General features: G+C 45.0%; 2 protein-coding genes across 3 annotated transcripts in view; one reads left to right on the forward strand and one right to left on the reverse strand.

Moving 5' to 3' along the window:
* LOC308634574 (cardiac-enriched FHL2-interacting protein) overlaps window positions 1-16704 on the forward strand; it is a 71941-nt gene extending 55237 nt beyond the window's left edge. Inside the window, exons 7-8 of one of the 2 annotated variants that reach the window (XR_014019032.1) lie at window positions 12724-13041; window positions 16690-16704. The gene's annotated coding sequence lies outside the window, so the exon portion shown is untranslated. The remainder of the gene's footprint in view (window positions 1-12723; window positions 13042-16689) is intronic. The other variant, XR_014019033.1, reaches the window with a different exon arrangement.
* Window positions 10295-23710, reverse strand: part of DRGX (dorsal root ganglia homeobox) — a 28508-nt gene continuing 15092 nt past the window's right edge. Inside the window, exon 7 of the mRNA XM_081268517.1 lies at window positions 10295-10562. Coding sequence (XP_081124643.1) covers window positions 10297-10562 — 266 coding nt within the window. The 3' untranslated portion in view covers window positions 10295-10296. The remainder of the gene's footprint in view (window positions 10563-23710) is intronic.

Here is a 23710-nt window from a genome sequence, read left to right on the forward strand (position 1 = left end):
TCAATGAACATTTTAAACAAAAAAATAATCAGTACTTCAGTATTACATTTATCAATACAACAGTGCTTGTGTTATATAAGACTAATGGAACTTACATTATCTTTTGAAAAAAAAATAAATAAAAGTAGAAAGAGGGATGTTAAGTTCCTAACTAAAACTAAAGCAGAAAAAAAATGAAAAATCATTAGGTACAGTGCTACCATGAATCTCTGCTTTCACTCTATGTTCACTGGACAGCCTGGGCATTGGGTGTTCATCGTATGTGGAATGAACCAACTGAAAAGCACCAGTCAAATGCTGGGAGGAAAGAGGAAGTTTCTAGAAGCTAGGTGCATTGACAGAGGGAGGGGAGACACAAGGATTGAGAATGAGCTTCAAAAGGACATTACCGAAGCATATCCATATGCCCTGAGAAGAAAAGCTCCCCAAAATATTATTTAAGAGGAAAACAGAAAAGACCAAACAGCGTGCGTGGCTTGCTACCATCTGTTTGAGAGAGGGATATGACTACGTGTGCATCACAGAACCCTGTAGCAATGAGTGGACAACGAGAGAGAGAGAGAGAGAGAGAGAGAGAGAGAGAGAGAGAGAGAGAGAGAGAGAGAGAGAGAGAGAGAGAGAGACTTGAGGAGGGAAGGTCAACAATGTTTTTTCTTACCATGTGGGAAGGTTGTAGTACAAGGATCCAAGTGAGGAGAACATTGACGAGCCCATATGTCATGCTCATGTCTTGCCACAGATTCCTTTGCCAAGACAAGCCGGCTGGCATCCCATCGCCTCTTGATAAATTGTTTCAAAAAGTTAATAAGACATCACCAAAGTCAATTTTGCATTATCCTTCTCATCTCTGGCAGAATCCCCATCAGCAAAGCTTTTTCCACATTGAAAATAATTTCCTCTAATAAGCACATGAAAAGATGCTTGGCATCACTAATCATTAGGGAAATACAAATCAAAGCCACAATGAGATACTGCCTCACACCCATTAGAACAGTCACTTAAAAAACAAACAGAAACGTTGGTGAGGATGCAGAGAAATTAGAAATTGTGCACTATTGGAGAGAATGAAAAATGGTGTCGCCAATATGGAAAATGGTATAAAGATTCCTCAAAACAAAAAATAGAACTGCCATATGGTCTAGTATTCCCACGTCTGGGTATATATACCAAACAACTGAAGCAGAGACTTGAACAGGTATTTGCACACCCCTGCTCATATTAGCACTGTCCACAGTAGCCAAAAGGTATAAGCAACCCATATCCCTTGAAAGGTAAGTGCATAAACAAAATGAGGTAGATAGGTACAACTGAATGTTATTCATCCTTTAAAAGGAAGGAAATTCCAACACATGCAACCACATGAATTTACCTTAAAGACATTATACTAAGTGAAATAAGCCAGTTACAAGGGCCAAGTACTATATGTTTCCACTTTCATGAGGTACCTCAAGCAGACAAATGTGTAGAAACAAAGTAAGAATGGTAGTTTCCGAGAACAGAGAAAGAAAGAAATGGAGGGTCATAGATTAATAGGCATAGTTTCGGTTTTATAATATGGAAAGTCCTGGAGATGGGTAGTGGTGATAGATGCACAACCAGGATATATGGAACACTGCTAAACTGTACACTCAGAATTAATTAAAATCACAAATTTTATGTTATATGCATTGTACCACAATGTTTAAAATTCAAAAATAAACAATTTCCTCTGTCTCCTAATTGTCATTGTATGTTATCCAACAGAACTAGATTCAGGGGTAAGAAAAAGTTACATTGCGTCATGTTGAGGTTGAGGTTTAGACTGTTGTGAAATCCTTCAGAAGTTACGTTTGTGTGCCCCCAAAGTTCTCATATGCAAGCCCTAACCCCCAGAATAGCTCTATTTAAAGCTGACACCTCTACAGAAGAAATTAACATCAAATGAGGTCATAAAGGTGGGATGCTGATCCGACAGGATTAGTGTTCTTATAAGATGACACAGTGGAGGTATTTCTCTCTCCCCTCCCCTCACCCACACCTCTGGGCACACAGGAGGAAAGGCTATGTGAGGACATAAAAAGAAGACAGCTATCAGCAAGCTACAAAGAGAGCCCTCACCAGGAACCAACCCTGCCGGCACACTAATCTTAGAATTCCCGACTCCAAACCAAGAGAAGATAAATTTCTCTTGTTTAAGTCATGCAGCCTTTGGTATTCTGTAATGTCAGTCTGAGATGAATAATATACACTGTACATAGTTGGTGTTTACTCTCTGTATTTAATTTGGCAGGGGGGAGGGGGTTGTATGGTTGTTTGGTTCTGTGAATTGAACCCAGCCCAGGGATTCTTAACCACTGAGCCACATGCACAGCCCTTTTTATTGTTTATTTTAAGATAGGGTTTCCCAAATTTGCTTAGGGGCTGGAGAAGTTGCTAAAACTGGCCTTGAACTTGTGATCCTCCTGCCTCAGCCTCCTAAATCACTAGGATTACAGGCGTGCACCATTGCGCCCAGCTGTATTTAATGTTTTAAACGATCACAAATAAAAAATAATGTTTAACACTCTTTAAAAAAAAAGTCTATAGCCCCTGCATGGTCCCATGTAGGGATCCCTAATCGTCTTAAAACAATTCATTTTTGATCATAGTGATGGAGAACAGATCTGTTAGGGTCAGGGTAGGCTACGACGACTATACAGGGGAGCATAAGAGTCTCCTGGGACAGAGAGGGTAGGGTGGGACATTCTGTACCCTGACTGATGGATGGTTTGGGGCACAACGATGCTCACCATCTCACCCCACCTAATCCTCATTGCTGCCATCTTATTGAAGCTGAGGATCAGAGAGGGTAGGGGCCTTGCCAAGGTCCTACAGCCATCGGTGGAACAGGATCCCAGAAGCCAGGTCTGGTGCCGCCCCAGCTGGGCTCCTGTTCTTTCCCTGTGGGCCACCGTGGGCTGCCACCTGCAGGCTGGCCCCTGGCAGCAGGTGTGAGGCAAGCCAATGGGGACACGGTGCCAACTCCAGGCGGCAGGCAGAGCAGCTGCTCTCTGAGCGCCAGTGGCCTGGGGCCGTGTTACTCCTCTGTTCCCGGGTAGATAAAGTGCTCCACTTAGGGAAGCTCTCTCCAGGCTGCAGGGCCATTAGCTCACAGGCTCCTGGAAAAACCATTTGGCCAGTACTGACAGATGTGGCCATTACACAATCACTTAGCCCGCTCCCTGCCCCATCCAGACCTTGGGAGGGGAGGGTCCATGAGGCTCACAAAGCCTGGGGGAGGGCCTGCACCACTCACTTCCCGGTGCTGCCTCCTCTCCAACCTTAGGCTACATTTTTCAAGGCCACACTGAAGCAGCAGGAGGCAGTTTCAGACAGCAACGATGTGCTGCCATGACCTTGCTCTTGAGAGTTGTTCACAAACTGCCCTGACTTGCACCATCTCCTTTGCTCACAACAACCCTATGCCCTCAAAATTAAGATTATTAGAACCACTATACAGAGAAAGAAGAGGCACAGAGAGGTTAAGTGGCTTGCTAGAGGTCACACAGCTAATACCATCAAACTTCTGATTTTCCAGATTTGTGCTGCTTCCCCAGACTCATGCAATCATGTTAGGGTGTTACCATGTGTGGGAATGCAACCTCAAAGCAAGGGCAAGAGCCAGAGCTCCTCTCTCCTGAATAAAGGCATGAGGCTACCAAAAGCTACAGCCTTCCCCTGAAGAAACATTGAGTTCATTGGCAGCTGCCGGGTAATCCTTGAACTAGCAGGCCACTGCCGGGTCATTTCCTCCTACAGCCCTCCCTGTGTTCTCTGGTCCCTTTGCTCAGGTGGATCAGCACTCCCAGCCATGTGGTAAGAGAGGGGTCTCTCCCATCCTGGGATGGGGCACTATGGCACCTGGGCACCCTGCTGCTCCAGATCTTGGCAGCCACAGCCCTCGCCTAGATCTGAACAAAATTCCCAGGGCCCTGACCCACACCAGAGCCCCGGTGCACCCAGCACAGAGGGAGGGGCCATGCCCCAGTCCTAAGAGAAATAGCCTGTCCCCACACACAGCCAGGCTCAAAATGAAGCAGATGAGCCCAGCAGGGGTTGTCCTCTCAGCTGGAGCAGCCTGAGAGCAGAGGGCAGGCAGCCAGGAGAGAAGGCTTAACTTCCAGGCCCAGTCTCCTTCTGTCCGTCAGAGTAAAAAAGAAGACCTTAGATGTTTCTCGGATGCCTCAGTAAGTAGATTCTGCTTTCCACCAAGATGCCTTGCTTTGACTTGAGGTGACTCTGAAAGAGGTGGTTTAAGAGTCCATGTTTGCGATAGAGTTGGAGAACATCATGCTAAGAGAATGTAAGCCAATCCCAAAAAACCAAAGGCCAAATGTTTTCTCTGGTAAGGTGGCAGGGGATGGGGACATTGGATTGGGCAGAGGAGAGGGACATGATCACCCTCTGTGCGGGTATGATTACACAAATGGTGTGACTCAACATCATGTTCAACCAGAGAAATGAAAAGTTGTGCTCCATTTGTATAAAAAAATAAAATAAAATTTTTTAAAAAATACATGGTTGTGTAGGGCACAGCCCCTTCTTTTTAGTGGCCTTTGGGAGTGAGAAGGATGGATCCTGGTTTACCCAAACCCATCATTCTGTCTCCTGCCAGGAGACTTGAGAGAGCCAGCAGCCACCCCTACTCTTGGACAGAGATGGCAGACCCTCAATGTTTGAAGGCCCAGCACGTTGTACATTGTCCCCCTCAGACAGTGTTGGTAGTGCTGGGACCCCATGAGTCCAAACTCAGCAACAAGAACTTTTTTTGTTGTCATTGAATGGGAAACTAATGATAGCTCAGGGGTATTACCCAGCCCTGGGGTTCATAAGCCAACTGGGTGCAGGGCTTGGGCTGCCCACATTTCATGTTTGTACACTGGTTCATAGGAGTTGCCATAGAAAGTGTTTGGCTAAGTCTGGAGAGCAAAAAAAAAAAAAAAAAAAAAAAAAAAGGATGCGTTTTCCAGAAGTAGATTGTATCCTGGAATAGAGCTCAGAATAGAGCTGTACTGCCATTTTTTCATAACAAGTTCTTTACAGTCTCTGTCCTTAAGAAACACAGCATCCTTGATCTTGGCCTGCCCCAGCAGGACCTAGCTCTTCGGCATCTCCGCCCCTCTCTGTCTCTGGTGCAGCCTTCCACGAGTGGGCATACTCTGGGTGTCTGCCCACATCCTGGAGAAGGACATCTGTTTTCGTCAGCTTTTGCATTGCTGTGACCAATATACCTGACAAGAACAACGTGGAGAAGGAAAAGTTTATTTTGGCTCAGGGTTTCAGAGGCTCCATCCATGACTGGCCAACTCCATAGCTCTGGGCCTGGGGTAAGGCAGAGCATCACTATGGAAGGGCAAAGCAGAGGAAAGCCGCTCAGGACATGGCCACCGGGCAGAAGAGAGAGAGCTCCACTTACCAAGGACAAAATATAACCCCAAAGGCGACCCCCCCCCCACCTACTTCCTCCAACCACACCCTACCTGCCTACAATTAATTAATCCATATTGGTGGTTACACCTTTCATCATCTAATCACTTCACCTCTGAAAAATTTTACATTGTTTCACACATGAACTCTTGGAGGACCCAGGCAGGGCAGAGCCAGAGGAGCCATGATTGGACACACCCTATTGGACCAGAGATGTTTCCCGGCCCAAGGTGGGACCAATCACATTCATTGTAGTAGGAGTGTGGCAGGGGCTCCAAACCACTGTGAACCAACCAAGGTCTGGGCTAAAACTGAGTGAAGCTCTGGAGAGATAAAGGGGAGGGGACACCCCCGTAGGGGAACAAACAGAGGGGAGGGCCAGAGAGCACTGGGAAGGAGGCAGAGTCTCAACCTCCTTCTTGGTGCCTGTCCCACTAAAGCCCCAGTTACCTGGAGCTCCATGAGATAATCCAGGATCCTTCTGACTTACACTGGTTTTAATTTTACTTACAATTAAAAGAGCCTTTACTTTCTTTTCCCCGCCAGCCCCCCTCCCTCCACCCTTACACCCGCCTCTGGGTTCCACAGGTTCCCATTCAAGTTCTCAGGTGCTGTCTACATCCTTGGAGCCTGGGTACACACATCCCCTCCTGGAAGTCTTGCCCTTCTGAGGCCCAGGGATTTGCTCAGGGACTGGGTGTGGTCATTCCAGCTCCCCCTGGAAGCCCACCCATCCTCTTGCCTTCTTGAGAACATTCAGGTTTTTCCCCAGAAAAACATCTTCAAGCCTTTGATATGTATGGGACTTGGTGGGACCAGAGCTAGGCTTCATATTGCACTTCCTCTGTGCCAGGCACCATGAGCTTCTGACTCATTTAATCTTCAAAGAACCCTAGGAGGTTGCTGCCATTATTAGTCAGAGAATCAAAGCACAGACAGGTTCCATGACTTGCCCAGAGTCACACATCCTTAAGAGCTGGGGTTTCACACAGGCAGAATGTGCCCTTCGCTGCTTCAGCCAAGCTCTGGGTTTGTCAAAGTTTCGTTTTGGGGGCTGAATATGTAGCTCAGTGGTAGAGGGCTTACCACATATGAGCAAGGACCTAGGTTCCATCCCCAGCACGGCAAGAAGAACAAACCCCAAAACAACAAATGTTTCACTTTTTCTGGTGAAGTTAGAAATTTAAGAAGAGTATCCATTATGTGGATTGGTTGAGTCTCTGGCCCCTTCTTGGTGACCTCTCTAGAAAACCACTGGAGAGGCCCATGAGTTCTGGGCACCATCCACACTGGGAATCCCCACTGGGCCTGCTCTGGGACAGACTGAAACACACCCTAAGGTCAGGTACGCTGGTCCAGAAGCAGATCAAATGGGGGAAGCTGAGCTCTGCCCCTGCCAAGCCAGACCAAGAGATGCTGAGTGGGGTCTGACAAGGCCCTGGGGTGGGCCATCCTTCCTTCCCACAAGTCCACTCAGGACAGAACCCACAAACAGCAAGCAAAGGCAAAGAAAGTTACCCACTATTCACGGTCTGTCAAACATGCCTGATTCAACAGGCCTTCATAAGTCTCCATTACCCTTTGGAGCCTTAAAGACTCCACCTAGTTAACCTCATCAGTTCATCTATTAAGCACTCACTGTGTGACAGGGAAAGGGACCGAGCTCTCCCTCTTCCTTATTGGAAGCTACCACCCATTTCACTTTGGAGAAGTTGCCCAACCCTCCTGTGCCTTGGTTTCTGTATCTATGAAATGGGAAGAGTAATCTTATCCAAAATACTTGGAACCAGAAGTGTTTCAGATTTTTGCTTTGGGTATTTTTTTCCTTCAAATTTTGAAATATTTGCTTTAACATGACAGATATCTTGGGGAGAGGACCCAAGTGTAACCACAAAATTTATATGTTTAATATATTCTTTACACAAAGAGACTGAAAGTAATTTCATACAATATTTTTAATAATTTTGTGTATGAAACAAAGTTCCATGTGGTGACATTTTCCAATTATGGTGTCATGTTGGTACCCAAAAAGCCTTAGGTTTTGGAGAATTTCGGACTTGGGACTTTCAGATTAGTGATGCTCCCAGGCAAAGTTCCCAGGCAATGAGGCAGTAGCAGAGTCTAGGGAAGCTCTTTCCACCCAGTAGAGAAGCCAGTTGCTGGCTATTCCTAAATAAAGCACCAACCAAGGAATGCAGAAGGGATCCCGCGAGTCCTGCAGTGTCCTGTGTCACCACCACTCACCCTCGCACCCTGTCACCCCCACCTCTGGGCCTCCTCTCAGAGCCATCATCCTGCAGGAGGAAGCTGCTGCCCCTGTCGTGACTTCAGTGGTTTCTAGGCTCCATTCCCATAACCTGGAGTGCATTAAGGCATGCTCTTCAGAGTGCTTCAACTAATAAATGAATAATAATAATTAATCAATCAATCAATCCCTGGGGCCTGCACCTCCTTCCCAGACTGAAGCCTGACTGCCTTTTTATGGTCACATTATGAACTTCTGCAGACAGGGTGAAACTACTGAGCTCCAGAGATGACTGCCCAAAAGGTGACTTCACCAAGGACGACCATAAAGGGGATCCGGCAAGGCTATGTCCACCCATCCTGGGACAGAAGGACTGACTTCTGCATGCTTGGGCACCTGGGGAGGGCTCTTGGCTTGCACGGAGACCTCTGTCTTGTGGCTGCATCTGCTAAAGCTTTCAGCCAAGGCCTCAAAGCTCTCCTGGAAGTTTCTAAAAGGTTTCCATTTGCGCAACGACCAAAGTGGAGAATGGGAAAGAAAGACTCCACCCATCCCTGCAGCCCCAGGGCCAGGAGGAACAAAGAGAGGACCTGAGTTTTTCGGTTTTTCTTTTAACTCTTCTAAATTTATTTGGGTATTTAAACAAACAGAAACTACATCATGCATCGGTTACTTTTTTTGCCTCTGTACAACAAAACTAAGTACTCAATATCTCTGCAGAGGTTTGGCGCTTGCTTTTTTCCTTTCTTTCCGTAACGTCAGGCAGACTTTTCGATGTTATCCAGTTTTGCACAGTCACTAGAGTGTCGCGTCATGAATTATTAAATCAGTGCTTCGTGGTAATACATAATTTCTTATCAATTATTCATGCTAATGTGTGTGTAGTTTACTTAATTGTGTTATTGACGATCAAAAGTAATTTCCTGAAAGTCCTCAAGGACACAAAATTTAATCAGCGTAACTACTTTTCGGATGCAATGCTGTTAAGTATTCTTAATTTGCCCAACAGTTCACTTATTTATGTACCTTTCTGGAGGAAATACGAGTTTAATCAAACAATTAGATTGAAGAGTTAGTGTGCGTAAGGGCTTGAGCTTACATCGCTCAACCCAACATTCGTAATTACAGGGAAACGGAAGCGACTTTGCCGCTTTTTGGCAAATCGTTTCATCTTTGTACTCAACAAGCAAAATACAGCAGGAAGAAGGATTTGATTTTTTGTTCTTTAAAGGAGACAGTATGTTTTATCAAATGCTTTGCAGTAATCATAGACAGGCACGATACACTCAGGGTATGGGGGTTCCGGGGGAGGCTAAAAAGGGGGAATCTGAAAGTATAACGTTTTGATTACAACTGAAATGAAAGTAATCATCATAAAAACAATGACAGTTTGCATGGGAACACCATCAGCAAAAGCCACCAAAAACCCATAACCTTTCAGATATGGGGCAAGGGACGGGGCTCATGCTATTGCACAATTCCCCTTCAATCTCTTCGAGGTTACCATCCACACAAGAGAAATGGCCACTCTGGATGGAAACAGAAATCTCCATGAAATTTGGCCCTTTGGAATTAATTCTCTTCACACCACAAGGAAGCCGTCTTCCCCGGGCTTCATCTCAGCACATGTGCCATTTCTGTCTCATTTCCTACATTTGATTTCCCCAGTTTAAAAGAAAAAAAAAAAACAAAAAAAAAGCATCACCACTGGAGATCCCCTCCAGGTGCCAGGGATTTGAGGAAGGTGGTTCATCCAAATGTAGTATTTCAGAGGTGTTGCTAGGGGCTTCTTCCCCTCCAAGGGCTCTCACCTTTTTCTGGGCAAGAGAGTTGCCTTCCAGTTGATCAACTTCTCCACCAACCTCCAGGTCTTTCCAGGAGAGAGGCAGAACCCGCCGGTAGATGATTCAGTAGTGGGGACCCCCACTTGCCCCCAGTGTCAAGATGGTGGCCCCCACTTTATGGAACCCGTGGCCAGTCTGATTAGCCCAGCCAGATGTGCCCAAGTGAGATCTGCTAGGAGCGAGCACCATGTACCCCTGGAGCAGGCTATGTCCTATCAGCCCCTTCCCACCCTACGTGTTCTCCCCTTCTAACCAAGCCTACAACCAACACCCCCCAATAAGAGAAAGGGGTTTACTGCTAGTCTAGCCTGAGCCCAGAGTTGTTTGAGATTCTACCAGTTCTGTGGTTCTTAACCAATGCCATGGGGACAGTCCCATTTCATCTCGGAAGACGTCAGCCCTGGATGTCTCTCAAGGATGGCCCTGCCATAGTTCTTGGGGTTGAGAAGACCTGCAACGGTGGCCCTGGAATGGGACAGGAAAGATGATGGGCAAGCAAATCTGCCTCCCCTCCAAGACTTGTAGGTCTCATCACAGAAGGGACTCGGATGCTGCAAGTGCCACCAGGACCTGGCACCCAAGAAGCCAGCCCCACTGTCAGACTCCCCAGGCACCAAAGGAGCTGTGGGTCTTGATATCCTTTCCTGGGTCCACGAGCTCCAGGCAGCAGGCTTCTCCTTGCTGTCAGAGTTTGCAGGGCTGAGGCTGGGAGAAGCAGGAGGGCAGGGAGGAGGACACGGCAGGCTGGGGCACTCTGGACCCTCATACACTCTTCTCTCCCTCGCTCTGTTCCTTGGTGGGAGGGGTCTTGTCCTGGCTGCTGTCGGAGGGAGCTGGCTTGGCAGCAGGGCTGGGGCTGCTGCTGGTGGAGGGCAGGAGGTTGGCCGACTGCAGGACGGCTTCCGAGTGCTCGCGGGCTTTCATGCGCAGGGCAGCCACACTGGCTGTGCGGTTACTCTGGCAGCCATAGGTGGGGAGGAAGGAGAGCCCCATGGGATCTGGGACACAGCAAGAACACAGTGGACCCCCTGGAGGAAGGAAAAACAACAGGCTCATTGTCCACACTCTGTCTCCTGGGGGGCTGGAAGGGAGGGAAGGGTCTGGGACCTAAAAGAGGCAAGTTGAATCCATTTGGCTTCAGACATCACAGGGAGGCCCCAAGATGTATAACTCAAGAGATCCAGTTAATATTCCAAAGGGTTATCAGAGTGCCAGAGAGGCCTGGTCTCCCCCAAAATCCAGCTGTGCAGCCTTATGCAAGATCTTGACTACTCTGAGCCTTGACTTCTATAAAATGGGATAATACCCACATCACAGATCATAAATCAGATCCAATGCAGATCCACACTCCCAAACTATGTGCCAGGACACCCCTAAGAACTCACTTTAAGGCAGTGCAAGGATGTTTTAAATACTGGAGGGAAACCAGCCACATCGGTCAGCTGCCATTCAAGCCGCTCACACTTCAATATGAGACCATGCTGCATTCCTTTTCAGGGTGTCATATCTTTATGAAATGGGATTTTGCAAGCACCACATGAAATTCCATGCAGAATATAAAATGAGGGCAGTGGCATCCAGTATGACTCCAAGGCTAGAGACACTGAATGAAGACCATCAGCTACACAATCCCATTACAAAGGAATGGTAGCTACTTAGAAATGAAAAGGAAATGTTTTTTTTTTTTCCCCTTCAAAAAGTGTACTTTTTAAATGGGCATAAAGTTCTAGGGACATAAATACTTACTGAGGTATTTGGATCTAACGATTCCATCAGCAGAACTGTTAGATGTTATTTATCACTCAAAGATATGGAGAACTGGGCTTTAAAAGTCTCTGAGGCAATTGGTTTGCAGAGCACCTAGTGTAGGTCCAGGCCCAGGTTCGTCCCTCTCACCCGTGTGTTGCCTCCTGGCTGATGGTGGTGGCAGACGTGGCATGCTGTGCTAGAATTTCTGAAGGGATCTCAAACAAGAGCTGAGGGCCACACCAAGAAGAGGACCCCTGTGTCCCCAACTTCCCTGCTGTCTTGGGCATGCCTGCAGGTTGCAGATGAGCAGGATGTGCTGTCATCCTGCCATTCTGAGCATGGTCTGGAATCCTTCCAAGGGCCACCTGGGGACAGTGACCATGAGAGACGAGGCCCATGCCCACCAGGGCCTTCAAAGTCCCCCAGACTTGGCACCCACCTAGAGATCAGCTTTCAGAGCATCAGCAATGCTGACTGGAATGTCCCCACCCTCACTCCCCAGGGCCAGGCTTCCCAGTGCCAGAGTCAGGCCTCTTTTTGACCTCTCAAGCACATTCGAGGATCTTTCCCCTCCTTAACCATCTTTCTCAGAGGCAAAAAGAAGCTCACCTTGACCATGACCCACCAACACCTGTCTTTACCGTTATGGCCCCCCTGAGGGGTGGACATGACTCATCTCCACCCTCCATATCAGGAAACTGAGCTCCAAGTTTGTACAGTTCATTGCAGAAGTAGGACCAGCCTTAGTACAAGGGAAGGTTTAAATGCAGCCACCCTTCCTGCTTCAGTTTTTTTTTTTTTTAAAGAGAGAGTGAGAGAGGAGAGAGAGAGAGAGAGAGAGAATTTTTAATATTTATTTTTTAGTTCTCTGCGGACACAACATCTTTGTTGGTATGTGGTGCTGAGGATCGAACCCGGACCGCACGCATGCCAGGCGAGCGCGCTACCGCTTGAGCCACATCCCCAGTCCCCTGCTTCAGTTTTGACCGAGTGGCTGATACAGCAGGTAAGCAGATCTAAGACGAATGTAAGATACATCACCAAGGCCAAGTGTACAAGGAATTTTGAAAACCACTTCCCCTGCCCTGTGCACCGTCTGTCTTCTAGCCTACTGTGCATTCAGTGGAATCCCAAATTCTGACTGTTCCACTGCTCCTAGTGGCTCCTTCACAGACATGCACTGACACCAGGCACAGAGAGAAGCCCCAATGGGGAGTCACAATTTTTCTGGGAAGGATGGTTGTGCTGGCACCATGAGCCAAGAGTGTTCCTGAGGACCCAGCCCCACATTTATGGAAAGGCCTTTTCTCCTCCTCCTCCCCAAGGGCACTCACTGACAAAGAGAACCTAAGGTGTGACAAGACCAAAATATTAAGGATGATGGTTCCTTTTTTTTTTGGAGGAGGATACTAATGATTTGTATTTTTCTGTCTGTTTTAGATTTTTCTCACTTTTCTACAATAGACATGAATTTCTTTTAAACTCAGAAATGCAAGTTTAATTTTAAATGAAAATTAGAAAGAAGACTGGAGATGGTGCCTGACGTGTCTAAGAAGGGTGTTACCAATGGCTGGGAGCTGAGAACCTCACATGTTGAAGATCCCAGGGAAGTGTGAAGTGTGGCCGGGGACAGATTTGATAGGAACCTGGAAGGGGACATGGCCTCAGGCACAGCCCTGGACAGCCAGCCTGGTGTCAGGCTGCCCAAGATAGGTTTTGCCCTCAGCCTAGGTCTTGCTCCAATATAAGCATCAAATGGTAAGTTAAGTGCTCTGTGACTCAGTAGTGACAATGACCGAGGTGATAAGATGCAGAGGTGACAGAGACCCTTTCTCTGGACCATGGTCTACACCTGCTAGGTCATACCTGTGGTGGCCACCAAGAAAGTCACTGATAACTCTACTCTTGGTCCTTAAAACCCAGATTTGGAGGTTAAGATAAACAAATTAATTCACAGAACCAAAGCTGTGATCAAAAGAAAGGTCTCTACACATGGCCTGGTTCATTTCCTACCCCTAACACTAGACAGATGGGGGAAACAAGGACCAGAAGAAACAAAGATTTTGTCATTAAAAACTCAGTGGTGCAGTGGTGCACACCTATAATCTCAGCCTCTCGGAGGCTGAGGCAGGAGGATTGTGAGTTCAAAGCCAGCCTCAGCAAAAGTGAGGTGCTAAGCAACTCAGTGAGACCCTGTCTCTAAATAATACAAAATAGGGCTGGGGATGTGGCTCAGTGTTCAAGTGTCCCTGAGTTTAATCCGTAGTACACCCCCCAAAAAGAAAAGCTCTAAGGGCTATGTGCACAATGGAATAACATTGAGGCTTAAAAAGAAAGGCATGTTGACTTCAATATGGATGAAACTTCAGGACATGAAATAAGCCCATCACAAAAGACAAGTGGCTCCACTCATAAGAAATATCTAGAAAAACAAATCCATAGAGACAGAAAGTGGGTGTTGGTGTTTAATAGACATAGAACTTCAGTGTTACAAGATGAAAAGTTCTAGAGATGTGTCACAATGTGAATACTGTCATCCCTCAATATCCATGGTGGATTGGTGCCAAGACCTACTGTGTATACCAAAATCCAAGGCTGCTCAAGTCTCTTGCGATAAAATGGTTCAGTATTCACATAGAACTTGCACACATCCACCCATATATTTTAAATCTTCTCTAGATTACGTATTATACCTAATACAATGCAAATGCTGGGCAAATCATTGTGTATTAAATTGTTTATCATTCCATGATAAGAAAAAATTATCTACATGTTAAGCACAGATACACTTTTTCCTAATATTTTCTATCTGCAGTTAGTTAAATCCAAAAGTGCAAAACCCACAGATATGTAGAGCTGGCTATATGCTAATAACATAGAGATGAACACTTAAAAATGACTAAGATGGTAAAGTTTATGTTAGGTTTACTTTGCAATAATTAAAAAGAAAATAAAGTGGTTTTTTTTTAAAGAAAGGTAAAGAGAAACTGTATGGACCAAAGGGAGTTCAGGTCTAAGTGGCTCAGGAAGATGAGGAGCACGTAAGGCTGCTGAGATTCCTTCTTGGGTCCTACAGTGACTGAGGACCTCTAAAGTCCCACAGACACACTCTATACCAACCCCATCACACACAGTGTCACATCCCTGGGGTGACACCCTCAACCCAAGCCACCTCTTAGATAAAGGAAGCATTGCATACTTTTCACACTTCCCTGGAGCCAGTGCCTGAACCCCAAGTCTGGACAGCAGCTAACATATCCTTCAAAGGGGCCTATGCTCTGCCTACTGTGCTAGGGAGGCAACTGGGGAGAAGGCTTATAAGTGGATTCACCAATGTCTAAACAGCTTCAGCCAGGAATGCCAACAAATGAAGCACTTGGCAGCCTGAAGGGAGGTCTAGAGGGGGTCAAGGGGCCAGCCCTCTGCCCTGAGCTGACCTGGATGAAGGCACACAAGATGTGTCTATCAAGATGGAGATGTGGGCAAGACTGAGAGAGGCCATCTGTGTAATAGACAAAAGCAAAAGCAAACAGGAGACAAATCTAATGAAATGATCTTAATAGAGAAAAGTCCAAAATCTATGATCTACACCCAAGAACCCACTGTCCAAAGGGAGACATAGCTCAGCAGTGAACGTGGAGTCAATATGACTTTATAGGAAGCTCAATGTGACCCCACATAGTCACAGGTTGCCTTAATAGAAGCAGAACCTGCAGGAAAGGGGAAGATAAAGTCTTCCACTTCTCTGTGGTGTTCAGATCATTCCCTAAGTCTCCCATCAACAGACACCTCTGTCACCATCCTAGGGAAAAAGAGGGAAAGTGAACTCTAGTTTTGTCTGGACACATACATATATTAATTTCAATTGTCCAACAAGAAACATCTATCTCCCTTAAATCCTATAAGCACTTTTTTTTACCATTTTTCACATTTTTATTGGTGCATTATAATTATAGATAATGGTGGGATTTTTGTTAAATACATTCACACAATATAACAGTATAATTTAGCCAATATAACTCCCAGCACTTCTTCCCCCTCCCCTCCTCCATCCTTGGGCCCTTTCCTCTATTCTACTAATCTCCCTTAGATTTTCATGGATTTCTGCCCCCCACCCATATGCACCTTCTTTTTCCTCTTTCTTCTCTAGATTTCACATGAGAGAGAAAACATAGGGACCACTGACCTTCTGGGTTTGGCTTATTTCACTTAACATAGTAGCTCTAATTCTATCCATTTTCCTACAAACCATATAATTTTATTTTCTTTATGGATGAATAAAACTCCATTCATTCATTGTGTATATATATCTCATTTTCTTTGTCCATCCCTTTATTCATAGACACCTAGGCTGGTTACATAGTTTGGCTTTTGTGAATTGTGCTGCTATAAACATGCATAGTCACTACAGTATGATGACTTTAATTCTTTAGTATTTATTGAGAAGTAGTGTAGCTGGGTCATATGGTGGTTCCATCTGTAGTCTTTTTAGGGACCTTCATGTTAATTTCCATAGATGTTGTATTAATTTATAATTTCACCAACAATGTAGAAGTGTTCCTTGTTCTCCATAACCTCTCCAGCCTTTATTATTGTTTGTATTCCTGATTACAGTCATTCTGACTTGTGTGAGATGAGATCTCAGTGTAGGTTTGATTTGCATTTCCCTAATTGCTAATGATGTTGAACATTTTTTTTTCATAGATTTATTTACAACTACTTTTTAACAAAGAAAAACATGACTTCCACAAATAGGATTCTTTTAAAACTAACTTTGATTTCTCTGTAATCTCACAGTACCAATAGCTCACCAGAGAATTTTGAGGAGCGAACCAACTAATTCAATGTCCCATGTCCTAATTACCAGATTTCCAGACTCAAGGATCTAGAAGGGAGTAGCAGGGGGATGTTATTTGTTTTTGTTTTATTTTTGGTTTTTGGTTGGGTTTTGGTTTATATCAAAAATCTATAATCATGAGTGGACTAAAATTGAATTAACTACAAAGGAAGTTATCCCAGAGTAGCATATAGTGATAAAAACTATAAATACCCTAATGACCCAATAATAGGAAATTGAATAAGTGACCTAGATAGAAGATGCTGTATCTATGACAAAACTATATTGTGGAGGATGTTTAGTGCCATGTAAAAGTTACAATAATACACTAGTTTAAAAAGCAGGGTAAGAGACGTAAGTCAACATAATCCAATTTTGATATACATATGTCTGCATATATACATACGTACTGTGGACTGAAATGTATGTACTTCCAAAATTCATATGTTGGGTACCTAATCTCAAGGTGATGGTCTGGAGAGAGAAGACTCTGGAGGTCATTAGATTGTGAGGTCAGAGTCCTCATGGATCAGTGCCCTTATAGAGAGTTGCCTTGTCTCTTCCACCAGGTGAGAACACACAAGAAAGAGGCTCCCTGTGAGCCAGGAAGCAGATCCTCACCAGACACCAAATCTGCCAGCACCTTGATCCTGGAGAACAGTGACTCAAGAACTATGAGAAATAAAGCTTCATTGTTTATAAGCCACTCCATTTATAGTATTTTGTTATAGTAGCCCAAGATTTTTGTGTGTGGCAGGGGAAAAAGAGCAGATTGGTTCTAGGATCCCCTGAGGATACCCAAATTCGTGGAAACTCAAGGCCTTATATAAAAATGGCATAGTTTGTACACATTATACCATATACTTTAGATGCTGTCTGCATGACTTATAATATTTAATATAATGTAAATATTATGTAAATAACTATACTGTATTTTTAGGAAGTAATGACAAGAACAAAAGTCTGTGCATGTTCAGTAAATACACAATTTTTTTTCAAATATATTTGATCTACCGTTGGTTGAATCCATGGAGGCAGAAGCCTGATTCATACACACATATACCATGTTAATTTAAAATTATAGATGTATATCCATTTATTTCACATACAAATATCTTTTAGAAATAGAAAATATTTGTAAATTTAAATTTGTTTAATTTATCAGTAAGTTATAAAATATGTTTATCAGAAATATAAACATGAATACATGTATTTACAAGTAGAATTTTTAAAAATGTACCAATGCCAAAATATAGTGGTTGATTATGGGTTGTAAGACTATAAGTGATTTTCCATTTGCATCCTACTGTATTTTCTGCCTTTTCTAAAGTGGCCAGGTATTTTTTTAATGTTTTATTTTTTAGTTGTAGTTGGACACAACACCTTTATTTTATTTATTTTTATGTGGTGCTGAGGATCGAACCCAGGGACTTGCACATGCTAGGCGAGTGCTCTACCGCTGAGCCACAACCTCAGCCCCATGACCAGGTATTTACTCTCACAAAAAAGTATGTCCTTTTTTGAGGTGTCTCTTTTCAGATAATGGGGACAGATGTTCTCCTTGGGAACAGAGACTCACCCAGATGCTAGAAATAAAGACTCTATGTCAGCACCCAGCAAAGACTAAGACAGCTACAGGCCTCAGGCTGCACTGGAAGTATTAATACCAACACTGAGCTGAAGATCCACCATGAAATCCACCCAGGAGTATTCCATCCTTCTCCCATTCTGTGGGAACTTAAGCCAACTAGTCCCTTTGAATGGAACCCAACATACAACCCCACTTGTGAACCCCGCAAAAGGCCACCACTCCATTTTTCCACCCAGGCAACTCATGCCATCACCAAACTCTACACAAGAGCCATCTGATCCTTAAACACAGACTGAGAATTGTTTTGTTTGGAGATCATACTACCTCCTGAACACTAAATTAAAACACACAATTAGATTTCCATTAAGTTACAGAAAATTCTGCTGAATTGATCTAATCGGCCTCCATCCCTCTATGACATCATGCTTTAAAGGCTTGACTTGAACATAAATACTTAATGTAATAAATACAGTCTGAAATATTTGATCTCCTTGGCAGTTTAATTGGTCTACTACAGAGACTGACAGGAAAAATTAAGTTAGTTCTGTCTCGTCTCTGCCGATAGCACATTTTCATCATAAAGGTATGTGAGATTTGATGTGGGTGGCAGGCAGGGCTCTGGAGCACTTTTCTTGTTGAATATTCAGGTTAAATGAACAAGAACATGAATATATGGATTTACGGGACATTGAACACCAATACTGCAGTTCATGTCTTTTTGCCTTATGATAAAATAAATAAATGAATGTACCTCTTTGGGGAGTCACAATACCAGTTTCTTACAGTTCATAAGGAGAGTTTAAGTGGAACTACTGGCAGATGTCCACCACAGTTAAGCATGTTCTTAGTGGTTGTGGCTAACTAAGCATGCTCATAATAATCAAATGCACTACAAGGACAGATCTATACCTGGATGCATTGTCTTCTACCATAGAACCCTGGAAGTGCTTTTTCTTGTTCTTATGAGCTCCCTTCCCCAACACTATACTCATGCCCCTGATCCCAGAACCAGTCTGTCCCATCTTGGTACAAAGTTAAAACTCAGGGAATATTTGAGCAAGAGAGAAGGGGAAAGAATCTGACCCTTCTGACTAAGCTGGCGTGTTTCAAGCCTCATCAATACCCCATAAAAAGAAAAGTTATGTCAGGACAGAATTCCCCAATCCGATTAATGCCAAAATCCTTGGGCTAATTTGCAGGTTCTTTTGGTGGAATCAATCCTAACTCCGACCCCTGTCTTAATTCCACCTACTACAGATAAGATCACCTTCTCAACATTCCCTTATTAACCCAGCAACCACTCCTTGACTGGGAGCCAATTCCACTGACCATCCAGCCACAGCCTTGTGCTATGACATAGTCTCAGGACACAAACAAGGGTCCTATTTCTGCTTGAATGTCTTTGCAGGGTCAAACAAGTAATGCAGGCCCCCAGATCCAAGGATCCCTGGAACAGCCACAGAAGCTGCAGTGACACATGTTCTGAGCATTCAGATGCCACTAAGCATTGCCCTCCCTCCCAGTGACAGCCAGAATATGCATGGGGCAGGGTATTTCTCCTACTGCATCCTGTGCCACTGGCACTAGCCTAAAGCCTTCTGCTCATCTCCCTGTACTCCAGAGCCCCATTGATTAACAGGAAGGGCAAACTCATCAGCACCCATAAGACATGACTTCCAGAAAATGAACTCTAGTTTTTCAAGCCAGAGGATGACAGCAGTGCCTGTCAAAGGAATAGAATCAATATTGGGGGCTCAGAGGGGGCCACTAGGTCTTGACTTGCCCTGCCTTTGATAGACAAGCTAAGTGACCTTGGACATTCCTACATCTCCTCTAGGCTTTAGTGTCCCCCACTGCACCCTGGAGAGACATTCATCAAGGAGATTCCTTATGAATCCTAAGTGTTTGATTCTCCAGCCTTGCCATAGTTTAGATTTGGAATGTCCCCCAAGGCCCTAGTACTAAGGCTTGGTCTCTAATTTTGGTGCTGTTGGGAGGTGTTAGAACCTTTAAGAGGTGGGGCCTACTGGGAGGAAGTTAGGTCATTGGGAGAATGCCCTTGAAAGGGATATTACAACCCTAGTTCCTCCTCTTCCTCTTTCTTTGTTTCTTAGCTACTATGAGGTGAACAGGCCTCCTCCATCACATGCTCCCACCATGAAGTATTGTGCAGCCACAGGCCCAAAGCAATCGAGCCAAGTGACCATGGACTGAGACTTCTAAAACCATGAGCCAAAATAAACCTCCCCTCCTTTTGAGTTGAGTATCTCAGGTATTCTGTCACAATAACAGAAACTTGACTAACCTAACCCCTGTCTTCCTGATATCAGATAGGCATGGAGGAAGCTGAGGCTGAGCCTCCACTTTCCCCATGAAGAATGACCATGTTCTGTCCCTCTGATTCTCTGCCGTCCAAAGCACCTGTACCCTCAGAAACAATCCAGGGGGCCCCTGTGTGGTTGTGCTGCTTTCCTGGAACAGTAGGAATGACCCACATACCACAGACCTCAGTCCCTGTGTCCTGGATGCTGGAGAGCCCTTCCCTTAGGAAGCAAATGTTTTGCAAGATGCTGGTCCTCTTGCCAAACCCAATTCCTAATCAGAAGGAATGAGTGACCTCTCATCCTTGACTTGACCCTAACTATAACTGTCAGCACTTACTGGACATGTGGATGGACCAGGCAGAAATACATGTCCTACCACTATACATGGCCATTATGACCCTCATTTCATAGACAAGGAGTCTGGAAAGGGGCCCTAGGTGACCAGGTGATGAAAAGCGGATAGCACTACCAGGCTCCATGCTATTCTCATGCCTTCTCTCCCCCCAGAGAGCCCCCAACCCACTGGGCAGCTCCTATGCTTCCTTTTAGCCCAACTCAAGCATCTCTGGAAGGCCTACTTCATTCTTATGCAGAAAGAATCCCCTCTTCCTCTGGGCTTCCCCAGACTTCTCAGGCCCTTTTCTGCCTCCATGAGAGCACATTATTGTGTCACCTGGCAGGATTCATGTTTGACCTGTCTCTGTAAATCCACCCCCAGACTGCCAGTTCCTTAGGGTAGGAACGTGTCTAATCATTAATGGGTGCTGAGTCCTTGGTGCAGTCCACAGATACTCAGTGGATGCTAAATGATAAAAGAAGAGATTAGGCTTCAGGGGTCCAGCAAATGATCAGCTGTGCAGTTGCAAGGCCAGGGTCTCTTTTTTTGCGGGGGAAGGAGTGGTACCAGGGCACTCAACCACTGAGCCACATCCCCAGTCCTACTTTGTATTTTATTTAGAGATGGTCTCACTGAGTTGCTTAGCATCTCGTTTTTGCTGAAGCTGGCTTTGAACTCGTGATCCTCGTGCTCAGTCTCCTGAGCCACTGGGATTGCAGGCGGGTGCCACTGTGCCCGGCTGCCAGGTTCTCTTTTAAGAGACACATTCAAGGGAAAAAAAACATTGCTTCTGTACTGAACATGTACAAATATTTTCTTGTTATTATTCCCTAAACAATACAGTATATCAAATATTTACCTGACATTTACAATGTATTCGGTATTATAAGTAATCAAGAAACTAAGTATACTGAAGGCTGTGCATAGGTTATATGGAAAATCTATACCATTTCATATAAGGGACTTCAGTAATCATGAATTTTGGTGTTCTGATGGGATAAAGGAATCTATCCCCTTTGGATACCAAAGGACAGCTGTATTAATATTTGGATCAATCACAATTAAGTAAAACTATACCAAAATCAGGATTGGAGGTTATAAGAAAAGAAAAATCAGAGCCCAATCTCCTCATGATCATAAATGCAAAAATCCTAAAGGAAAATATTAGCCAACCAAATCCAGAAACCTATAAACAAGATAACATGTCACATCTAATTTGGGTTTATGTTAGGACCATGCAGTTGGCTTAACATTTTTAAAAAATCAATCAATATAATTCATCATATTAATGTGTTGAGAAAGAAAAATCATGCAGTCATCTCAACAGCTGCAGAGAAAAGTATGTGATGCAAGTTAGGCCTGACTTTAGGGAACCACACCAGAGACTGAGGGCCCCCATCCTGTCAGCCTTGCCCAGCAGGCAGCTTCCTCCCTTGGGAGAAGGTCAGCTGTGATCCCTCCACCCTGCAGGCTGCTCAGCCCAGTACAGCAGAGTGGGCGTGACTACCACAGGGTGAGCATGCAGTGAGTTATAAAAGCTCTCGCCTGGCAGCTGTAATTATTCTCCACTCACACCCAGCGCAGAGAATCACAGGTTAGAGTCAGCCTGGCTAAGTGCATGAACCCACGGCTCTCCGGTCCCCAGCCACGCCTGCCGGCCTGTGGCCAACACTTCCCCAGAACAAACCCAAGCACCTCCTTGGCCATTAATAACCTCCTCTGCATTAATGAATTGTGATCATAAGGCTAGCCATTAAGACTGCACGGGAAAACTCTTGGTGTTGCTTCTCTGGACACCCATTATTGTTGTAAAAACCTTCCCTGTGCCTTTGAATTCTCACGAAACACTCAATCATGAAACATGCTAATTGGGAGCCTGGCCAGCCTGCCTGGTCAGGGTGAGTCCTCTCTGAGCAACTTACAGTGCAAAGCACATCACCATGTGAAGCCCCAGTCAGCCTCAACAAGGAAATTCTACAAAAAAAAAAAAAAAATAGGAAGGAACCCAAACATTGCCAAGAGTTGAAATAGTGGGGTATACAAAGAACGAGTAAATATCAGGAAAAAAAAAGCTCAGGAAAATGGAAGAAGTTTGAGAGGAGCAGACATTTCCACAGGTCCTTAAAAGACGAGCTGGACACAGAGACTGCCACCAGAGTGTTAAAGCAGGCTTCTAGTTAATACGTCAGGACTCAGTGACTTATCCATGTGCCAAATACTGCTCAGACACTTCAAATGTTCTAACTAATTTTCTTTTCATTCTGTCTTATGAATTGAGTCCTACTGGAATCAAGATGCCCATTTGACAGATGAGCAAGTAAAGGCCCAGAGGAGTATTAGTATTTGACTCACGACTTACATGGTTAGAAAATGGAAAAACTAAGGTTCCCATCAGGCAAGCTGTCCCAGAGCTCTGGCCTGGAACGACCAGGCTCGTAGGCTACTTGCTAATTAAAGAAGGAAATCCCACAAATGCCTGATTTCCAATTATCAGGCTTTAGTGGGCAATTTCTTAGCCTGAGGTAGCCAGCAGCCTCCATCCTGATGGGGGACATCCCTCTGCTTGTCCAGGGGCCTGCCCAATGAGCCTGGAAGCTGGTCTGTCACACCTGCACCTGTGCATGCTCCAACTGGCTACTGCACTGGAAGGGCCATAATCTCCTGTCCATCAAGGGCTGCAACTCCCCCACCTTCTATCCATCCCCTGCTCCCCATTACCTAAGCTCCCAACTGCCCTGCAGAGTCACATTCTTCCCAAGCACACACCTTCCAGCACACTCTAACAGCCTCCTATGTAAGGATCCCCAGGAGTACAACCCCCAAATTGCCTCTCAGCCACCCTAACGAAGCCCAGAAACCTGGCTAGCCACAGAGCAAAACCTCTAGCACAAGACTATGGTGCTGTAGTAGAAGGCAAAGCACAGGAAGGTTTGGGCCCTTATTCTCCTGACCTGAGGATGAGTCACGAGGTCAAGCCTCTGTGTGTGCATGGCAATGCTGAGCTGTGGGGATTTTCCAGAGAGAGTAAGAGGTGACCTCCAGCTGGACCTTGGCTTCCCCAGCTCTCAAAAGCTGCCCTGAACCCCAGACCCTGCCTTTAGTGGGTATTTCCAAGGAATGAAAATCAGCCTAATTCCCTAAGAAAATCACCATCCAGAGTTTTCTGATGACGACTTTCCAGTCTGTGTGTCACAGCTCCGCAAGTGACTGAGACATGAGACATGATCACCTTCATATTTTCTGGGACACTCTTCCACCCAGTGATCTAAATGTAAGAGTATAAAGTCTAGATGCTCCATGGAGTTTTTCAAAAATATTCATCTTGGATGGAAGAGTCA

The sequence above is a fragment of the Spermophilus citellus genome (assembly GCF_964194105.1).
Source record: "Spermophilus citellus genome assembly, chromosome: 15".
In the NCBI taxonomy this organism is placed as follows: Eukaryota; Metazoa; Chordata; class Mammalia; order Rodentia; family Sciuridae; genus Spermophilus; species Spermophilus citellus.